The sequence below is a fragment of the Mastomys coucha genome, unplaced genomic scaffold (genome assembly GCF_008632895.1).
Source record: "Mastomys coucha isolate ucsf_1 unplaced genomic scaffold, UCSF_Mcou_1 pScaffold1, whole genome shotgun sequence".
In the NCBI taxonomy this organism is placed as follows: Eukaryota; Metazoa; Chordata; class Mammalia; order Rodentia; family Muridae; genus Mastomys; species Mastomys coucha.
In genome coordinates this window covers 53,588,808-53,598,363 of record NW_022196891.1, presented here as the reverse complement: position 1 = coordinate 53,598,363, position 9,556 = coordinate 53,588,808, and the positions used below count along the sequence as shown (strand labels likewise).

The 9,556-nt window shown below is 44.3% G+C and overlaps 1 protein-coding gene and 1 long non-coding RNA gene across 2 annotated transcripts in view; one reads left to right on the top strand and one right to left on the bottom strand.

Moving 5' to 3' along the window:
* Positions 1-345, bottom strand: part of LOC116101826 — a 9,441-nt gene extending 9,096 nt beyond the window's left edge. The window contains exon 1 of the long non-coding RNA XR_004122933.1: positions 113-345. This is a non-coding gene — a long non-coding RNA (uncharacterized LOC116101826). The remainder of the gene's footprint in view (positions 1-112) is intronic.
* The window catches only part of Axdnd1 (axonemal dynein light chain domain containing 1), a 79,475-nt gene continuing 70,054 nt past the window's right edge, over positions 136-9,556 (top strand). The window contains exons 1-4 of the mRNA XM_031385668.1: positions 136-254; positions 778-970; positions 2,096-2,271; positions 2,918-3,021. Of these exons, the coding sequence (XP_031241528.1) occupies positions 877-970; positions 2,096-2,271; positions 2,918-3,021 (374 nt within the window). The 5' untranslated portion in view covers positions 136-254; positions 778-876. The remainder of the gene's footprint in view (positions 255-777; positions 971-2,095; positions 2,272-2,917; positions 3,022-9,556) is intronic.

The window sequence follows — 9,556 nt, the reverse complement described above, 5'->3', positions numbered from 1 at the left end:
TGCTAGCCCTGAACAGATTCAAGAACAGAAAGGATTCATTCCTACATCACCCTCTAGTGTGGGCAGGACTCCGCCCCCCCAGCACACACACCCCTCCGCCCCCGGTCTCTACCGGAGCTCGAGTCTGCGCTTGCGCAGTCTGCACACGGAAGCGCGGTTTGGAGAGCCTGTCCCATTCCGAGACAACAGCCGGATTAAATGTTCTTCCTTATTGCTACTACCCATGACTCAAAACACACGGAAACATCTAGAGTGTAGAGACTCCTTTTCATCTCCCTTCTTTTGACGGCTCCGCCAGAGGCAGCTCGGCCCACAAGTTGCTAGGACTGAGGGTTGGGGGGCTGGGGTGGGAGGTGGGGTGGGGGTTGGGGGGGGGGAATGTTCCTGCGTTGCTATGACGACGCAGGGCGTTCCGGAAAAGGGATGGCCGACCGACGCCAGGCGGCAAACACGACTTGTGGATACAGCGGCGGGTGTCGTGCACTCCTACACTGCATTCCTAGGGTGCAGGACTTGCTGAAAGGACTGTGGGAGCCCCGCCCCACTCGCGCCCGCGGAGCTGGGTCGCGCTGACCGGCCCGCAGGCTGTAGGGCGGCGGGGCTTGACTCTCCCGGGCTGGGCCCTGACCCTGACCCACCCATACCCCTCTCTGTCAAGTCAAGTTATCCTAGAGGGCTCCCCAAAGAAAGGAAACCATGCCAGATGAATTCTGTATTTCAGTCTGAATACGAACACTCAAGAGGCGTCTCTGTTCATTTGCTTTGTTTTGCCTACAGAATTATAGACGGCTTGAAAATCGGAGCACTATTTCGATTTGTTTTTGAATTAACTTTTTGGAGGAATATTTCTGAGAGTGATACCAGGCATTGTTTATTATGTCTCTCCACAAAGTGCCGGACGCTTCGCTCACCTCCCCATCAACATCTGAGTCCAAACTTGCAAAACTGTCTGAAGTCAAGGATGCAAAAGGTAAACTTCAAGGATGGGGTGGACAGAACCATCATGGCCACTGACAGAATTCACAATCCGTTCTCCCCTTCTCCTTAGTCAGCCTGGACAGTCACCAAATCAGAATCCTGTTTCGTCTTTGTTTAAATACTAATAGCTATAGGAGTTTGGCTTCTTGTTCTCTGACTCTAAGGGAGCTTGAAAAACATAGTCATGTGGATAAGAAAAACATGGCTTAGTTCAATATGCCTATTTGTATAAGATTCAAGAATTTTTTGAGATTCCTTAAGATTTCCATCCTTGGGGCTTTGTCTTTGTGGTTCATGCCTTTAATCCCAGCATTTGGAAGGCAGAGGCAGGTGATCTCTGTGAATTTGAGGTCAGCCTGGTCTACATAGTAAATTCCAGGCAAGTCAGAGCTACATAGTGAGACACCCCCCCCTCAAGAAAAATGTAAAAAGACTTAATGATAAATGTGGACCTGTACCAGAATAAGAATCAAGTCAGTCACCCTTTTGTCCTTGTTCATCAGACTGAGGCTAACTCCAGTCTTAAGGTCACAAGTCTTGTTGGTTTGTTTCTTATTTTTATTTTTGCTACAGTTCCATCCTCTAGGAGGTATGGATTCATACATACACTAAACAAGCACTCTACCGTGAGCTAGCTACCTAGTCCCTCCGGGGGAGGGGGTCTGGGGGGGCGGGATCCTGCCCACACTAGAGGGTGATGTAGGAATGAATCCTTTCTGTTCTTGAATCTGTTCAGGGCTAGCATAATCTATGAGTTCTGAATCAGCCAGGGCAATTTAGTGAGAGCCTTGTCTCAAAAGGAGAGGAGAAGCCGGGCAGTGGTGGCACATGCCTTTAATCTCAGGGCAGTGGAGAGGGTGGGTCCAGGTTGGCTGTATATTCACTCTGTAGCCCAGGCTTTTTACTTTGTATCTCTCTTCATGTTCCCATAACCCCCTTTCCCCCTTCCCTCCACCCTTCTAAGCTACTCAGTGCTTTAAGTATTATTTGTAGCTGGGCTCGTCTACTGGAAGCACCCTTCTTGTTAGAAACACATGGTATTGCTGAGGCAGTCTGGGAAACTTTTAACTCCCCGGAACAGTCCACAAAATGTTTGTCTTTGCTCTTACTTTTTTAGGGCTTCCTGAGCTAAAGGAGAAAAAATCCCCGGCGAACCACCTCAAACCCCTTCCTACTTCCCTTCAGAATGAATTCAGAATCCCCGAGGAAGTTCTTCTGTCTTTGAACTATGCAGCCAATGCTGGTCCCTGTCCTGAGAACTTATTGCCTGCGAAGAAACATAAAGCCCCAAAGGTTTGTAACATATTTGGAATCCTTATCCTTCTTTTGTTTTCACTTTGTTAAGTGTTTGGTGAGCAGAAGTTGCGTATTCAGATGACCTTTGAAAATGCAGATTTAAAGTTAAAAAAACCAATCCTTATTAGTTCCCGTGTGAGTTTGGGCTCAGAGTCAGAAGACAGCTGTCAGCAGCTGCTTCTTTCTCCAGGGTGGGCTCTGGGGAGAAGCACGAGTCACCGGGTTGCAAGCTCTCTCAGTTGTTGAGCCATCTTGCCAACTAGAAAATTCAGATCTTGCTGAGCATGGTGGCCAGCCCTGATAGTTCCATCACTTCAGAGGCTGAAGCAGGAGGATTGCCCTGAGTTACAGGCCAGACTGGGTTACACAGTAAGATCCTGTCTCAAAAAACGAAACCAAAAAACTAAATCGAAAAATCCTCAGGTCTCTTAAAGCAAATGTTTCCGTTGCTTGAATATTTATGTAAACTTAACAGACATGTTATTGATGCTCTCTTAATGTTCTGTCTGGCCCTTCTTTATGTATTTTGCTCCTCTATAAAGCGTATAGACGCCCTTGATGTAAATAGTCAAATAAGTAACAGTTTCTTCAACCAGAGCGCCCTCTGCTGGACACTTGTGTCTTTTGCCTTTTTCTCCTGCAGGGTGCCCTTCCACGTCTTGTGGACCATGTCTGGCAGCATCCTATTCGAAGGGATAAATTCAAATACCTGATTGATCATCCTGTCTCCCTAACAGGAGCTGGAAGGTAAAGGAGGAGGAGAGTGGGCTGCAGATATACAGATAGATAAAATTATTTCCTAATTTTGTGTAGCAGTTTTGGGAGAAGGCAGAGTGGCAACACTGAAGAATTACACATTTTGAAACTTGCATTATCATTGATAAGTGAGAATTCCAAAATGATATGTGTATGGTTACTATTAGTAGCTATACATGTGGGCTGTGCATCCTTTTGGTTGTTGAGTTTCTCAACATATATACATTCATTCATTCATTCATTCATTCAGTGTACGACATGTCCCATGTGTGGGATCAGATGGCACCCTGTGGAGTGGGTTTCTCTCCTTCCACTGTATGGATCCTGCAAATTGAACTCAGGCTGTCACGCTCGGTGGCAAGTACCTTTATCCTCTGAAATTTCTCCCAGGCTTGGTTTGTTGGGGTTTGTTTGTCTGTGTTTTATTTTATTTTGTTTTGCATGCATTTGTATACTTCTTCCTGTAGTTTCCTTAAAAAGGACAAGATCCATCAAACCAAAACCCTTAATATGTCTCATATCTGTAGGTGTCCATAGTTTTCGTACATCTTAGAGGAAACATGATGTGGAAAAACTTGATGCATAGGTTAATTTCCCCTGTCTTTTCAAAGGGAACCTGTAGGGAGGGAGAGAGAGAGAGATCTGAATTTAATTTAATTTTTCTTGTTTCTTTTTTGAGCATAACTACTAATAAACTGCAGCCAAGCCCCCTAAACAACCAACAACCTCCAACCCTGCCTATTGGGGCTCTCACATTTATATACCCTCTGAAAAATTCCTAGAATTCCAAATATCACACAATCTCAGAAATTATCTGCAGCTGGCAAAACCTTGCCTCTGCTGGACACGAGGTAAATCAGAGTCGCTTGCTGTGAAGCAGCTCCATAGCCCACACCTGGGATCAAAACAAAAACATAGTCTTCAAATATTTCTGTTTTTTGTTTTTAAAAAAGAGAAACCAAAATTCCAGAATTGTCACTACGGGAACCCTTAACCTTCTTGTATTGTTTCAGATTAACTCATCAAATACTACTTATTATTTTGTATCATTCCCAAAAGTACTCTGTCAAATTTTGTTCCATGAAGATTGTGGCTCTGAAAGTATTTTCCATTTATCAAAATCTCCCTGCATGCCTTGTTTACATGCCGTGTTCACCTGGGAGGTTGCCACACTTAAGGAGGAGATCTAATCTTAATGCAGCTACGTTTCTTATCTGTGAAAAGGGATGAGTAGAGTTGCTCGAGTTTATGTGCCTGCAGGGATATTGGAAAGTGGAAATGAGAGGGTGGAGGCCAGAGCATCTCCAACCATAGCATGCTATCTAAGTGTGGGGTATTGTCACTCAGCTGTGCTGCATGTCACAAAGAGCAGCAGAAACTTGACTGTGTGGCTTTTCTCGTTGTGGAGCTTTTGTGGCTTAAAGAATCTGTATCTTATGCCTTCACATCACGGCTGTAATTACTAGTGTAGGAATTAGCAGTTATAAGATGTATGAAGTGTTTTGAAAAGTTAACTAGTTCTATCTGAATGTTGCAGTAAACTTACTAAAAGTTTTAATGTCAAATGTTTTTGGAGCAGAAATTCTTAAAATGTGGACATAAAGTAGTAGTGAAAGACCCCTGGGGAAGACCCCCACTCAAATCTTGGGAGGACGTGCACCCAAAGAATCACGAGAGACCGTCTTGATGTAATTACAAGAGGTATTTTTTAATTTTGGGGCGCTCCGGTTTGGTACCACACCTATCTCATGCAGGAGATAGTGGAGCCGACAACAAGGCTTGAAAGTTACGGGTTTATATAGGGAAAAGGTCTGAGGGAACAAAGGGATCAGTGTGGCTGTACATGATTGGCTAGTTCAAATATTAACTATTACATGCAGAACAGAGTGGAAAATTCCTAAGGTTGGTGTTAATCTGAGTCAACAGAGCATCTGACCTTAAACCATATTTGAGAGGACCAGATGGTCCATTACTTAGTGTCTGCCAGGCACGTCTTTGCAGGCCTGGGCCTTGGACATGTCCTCGTTTGCCTAGACATGTTTTCCTCTATGTTTATAGTTTTATGTCTTCTTGACCTGCCAGCTCTTATGATATCTAACAACTTGCTTGCTCATTCCCAGGCCTATGCGGGCCAGCTTGTGATGAATTCTTAGGCCCATAACTTTTCTTCCTAGTCAGCACAGGTCTAAAGCTTTAATTTTTCCTTTCAGTAGTACCCCTATCCTTACTGTAACCCCAGGACCTGTGAACACAGATCTCAGCATCCCCATCCTCACTGTAACCCCATCCTCACTGTAACCCCAGGACCTGTGAACACAGATCTCAGCATCCTCATCCTTACTGTAACCCCAGGACCTGTGAACACAGATCTCAGCATCCTCATCCTTACTGTAACTCCAGGACCTGTGAACACAGATCTCAGCATTCCCATCCTCACTGTAACCCCAGGACCTGTGAACACAGAGGACACAAATGGAAAACAGAACTCAATCCTAAAAGCTGGCATCTAAGGACAACTCAGCTGATATCCATCCAGGAAACAGTCTCAGTCCCATGACCTCCAGGAGTGAATCCTGTCAACAACCAGATGAGGTCCCTCTTAGGGTTTCTCTTGCTGTGATAAAATACCGTGATCAAAGGCAACACAGGGGAGAGAGGATTTGTTTCAGCTCACAGCTCTCAGGCCCCATTCCATCACTCAGGGAATTTGGGGCAGGAACTGAAATAAAAGCCATAGATCCAGGGATGAATACTAACTATTGTTTTGCTCCCTTTGGCTTGTTCAGTTTGCTTTCTTTTACAGCCCAGGACCACTCGCCCAGGGGTGGCACACCTGCCTCAGTCATTATTTAAGAAAATGCTCAACCGGCAATATGGTGGAGGCATTTCCTCAACTGAGGTTTCTCTTAGATAACTATAGTTTGTGTTGCGTTAACAAAACAAAAAACTAGTCCACACAAGCAATGGCTCTTCCCCGCATCCACACCACAGTCATCACCAACATCTCGATTTTAGTTCTGTGACACCAGCATTGGACCTGCGTACATAGAAAATGACACAGCTGGTTAGGGACAAGGAGTAATTTGTCTAGGAATGCCAAATATTCAGAGCACAGCAATAAAATACCATCAAGAAAGCATTTAGCGTCTGCGAATCTTTTCTGATGGCTCCACCAGTCAGCATTCACTGCAAAAATTAAATCTCAGGATTATAACCAGGAAATGATTGACTGCAGAAAATTGACTGCTACCAATGTTGTTGAGGCCAGCAGGATGGCTCAGCAGATAAAGTTCTTGTCTTGAGAAAGCCTGGTGACCTGAGCCCATGGGTTAAGGGTTAACTGACTCCTCAAAATTGTCCTCCAACTGCCAAGTGAGCGCCATGGTATATCTGTGCCCATATTCACACACCCCTCCCAGAAATACACATCCCCACCAACAATAAAGTAATGAAGTATTTTTTTGAGATATGGTCTTATTGTATAGCCCTAGCTACCCTGGAGCTTACTATGTAGACCAGGCTGGTCTTGAACTCACAGAGGTCTGCCTGCTTCTGCCTCCCCAATGCTGAGATTAAAGCCATACCTAACCATGCCTAAGAAAAAAATGTAGTAGATGTAGAATTGCGTGTAATTGTATATTTGCATAAAAGGGATGGAGGATATAAAACCTACTGTTAACATGAATGCAATGCCTGCTTCTCCCTGACATGGATACGGCATTCACATGACCAGCCGCACAGAGACGAGACCTCACACGTGCTTTCTGTAAGCAAAGGAAAACCTTTCTTTTATTAAATTTTAATATGACATTTTCTTTTCTTCATTTTTTATTTATTTATTTATTTTTGTTTTTTTCGAGACAGGGTTTCTCTATGCAGTCCTGACTGTCCTGGATCTCACTCTGTAGACCAGGCTGGCCTCAAACTTAGAAATCAGCCTGCCTCTGCCTCCCAAGTGCTGGGATTAAAGGCGTGTGCCACCACCGCCTGGCTTTTTTTTTTTTTTTTTTTTTTTTTTTTTTTTTTTTTTTTTTTTTTTTTTTTTTTTTTAAATACAGAGTCTCACTCACTTTGTAGCTTTGGCTTGCCTAGAACTAACTATGTACCCCAGGCTGGCCTCAAGCAAAGATCCACCTGTCTGTGTCTCTTGGGTGCCGAGACTAGAGGTGTGTGCTACCCATCCCATGCTCATTAGGATGTTTTCATACATGTACCACTGGGATTTGTTCTAATTAGTCCCCGTTCTGCAGTGCCCTCTTCCACAATTTGGGTTTCTATCAATTTTTTTTTTCCAGTTTTTCGAGACAGGGTTTCTCTGTGTAGTCCTGGCTGTCCTGGAACTCACTCTGTAGTCCAGGCTGGCCTCAAACTCAGAAATCCACCTGCATCTGCCTCTCAAGTGCTGGGATTAAAGGCGTGCGCCACCACTACCTGGCTCAAATAAAAATTTTAAAATATGTGCAGTACTACTTACTATTTTTCTGTTATGACTTCTGCACATGACATATTTTAAAAATGCAAATGACCCAGGTCAGTGCTGTGACTACATTTACTTATGTTTTGTAGTACTATGCATATCTGTTTAGTGTGTGTGTGTGTGTGTGTATGTGTGTCTGTGTTTGTGTGTGTGTGTGTATGTGTGTGTGTGTGTGTGTGTGTGTGTGTGTGTGTGTGTGTGTGATGCACGTGGGGAGCAGAGGAGAACTTTCCTGAGTCTGCTTTCTCTCTGCACTGTGGATTCTGACAATCACACTCAGCTTGTTCAGTAACTGCTTTACTGCTTTTACCACTGAGGCATCTTGCCTACCGTAAATGATCTTTTAAAAATATTATTTGCTGGGCGGTGGTGGCGCACACCTTTAATCCCAGCACTTGGGAGGCAGAAGCTGATGGATTTCTGAGTTCAAAGCCAGCCTGGTCTACAGAGTGAGTTCCAGGACAGCCAGGGCTACACAGAGAAACCCTGTCTTGAAAAACCAAAAAAATATGTATATATATATATAGTATATATTTTATTAGTATTGTGTTTTGTGTGTTGGTGTGTTTGTGTCAGGACCTTCTTGCGAGGGTTAGATGCAATGTTAGATCCACTGGACCATGTTGTGCAGTTGATTCTCCTCTTCTACCTTTCCTTGGGTCCCACTGATCAAACGCATGTCTTTAGGCTCATGTGGCAAGTGTCTTTATCCACAAAATTGTCTAACTGGCACCTGGAATTATTTATTTATTTATTTATTTATTTATTTTTTGAGAGAGAGAAAGAGAGAGAGAGAGAGAGAGAGAGAGAGAGCTAACAGAGGAGCAGGGTAATTATGATTCAAAGGAGAAGGAGAGAACTAGAACTTTGGTGGCAAGGGAAAGGACACGTGGGCAGCAGAGCTCGCCAGCGCCCTCTGCAGCATCAGCAATGCAGAGGAGAGAGAGCGGACCATGAGCACAAGTCAGGCCAAAGTCTACTTTAAAGTTAGACGGAGGGACGGAGACATGAGAACATTACACATTAAATCCATGATACCAGGGGCTGGAGAGATGGATCATTGGTTAAGAGCGGCTGCTCTTCTGAAGGTCCTGAGTTCAAATCCCAGCAACCACATGGTGGCTCACAACCATCTGTAACAAGATCTGACTCCCTCTTCTGGAGTGTCTGAACACAGCTACAGTATACATATAATAAATAAATAAATCAAATAAATAAATAAATAAATCCATGATACCTTACAGGATAAATCCGACAGAAGTATATAGGACACATACTATGACCTGAGAATCCACATCAAAAGTAATGACAAATCAGACTAGAGATTTGCTATTGGTACAAAATGAGAGGACTGACCACTGTCCCGATCTGAGGACAGCTGTAGAACTAACTGACGTTAGCAGGAGATTAGGGATTGATGGCAAAGGATAAGGAGGGATTGGGACTCGATGCTGGGATTTTGAGGACAGCCTTAGCAAATAGAGGAGGTGAAACAGACTGCAGATTTAATGGCTGGGCCAAGAAAGAAAGTGGAGAGCAGTGCTTCTCAGCCTTCCTAGTGCTGCGACCCTCTACTACAGCTCCTCACGCCGTGGTGACCCCCAACCATAAAATTATTTAATTGCTACTTCATAACTGTAATTTTGCTACCATTATATATCATAATGTAAACACCTGATGTGCAGGATTTCTGATATGCAAACCCCATGAAAAGGTCATTCAACACCCAGAGGGGTCAGGACCCACAGGTTGAGAACCCCTACTATAGCGGCTACAGCTTTGTGACACATCTCTAGAGGATGAAAACACAGAAGTTCCAATGAATAGCAGCTGGGGCAGACAGACGATTCAGGAGTGTCAAAAACACGGAGGGAATCCAGGAGACTGGTTTCAGACAGATGGGCAGTCAAATCAGGAAAGTGCTGGGCGGTGGTGGTGCACACCTTTAATCCCAGAGGCAGAGGCAGAGGCAGGTGGATTCCTGAGTTTGAGGCCAGCCTGGTCTACAGAGTGACTTCCAGGACAGCCAGGGCTACACAGAGAAACCCT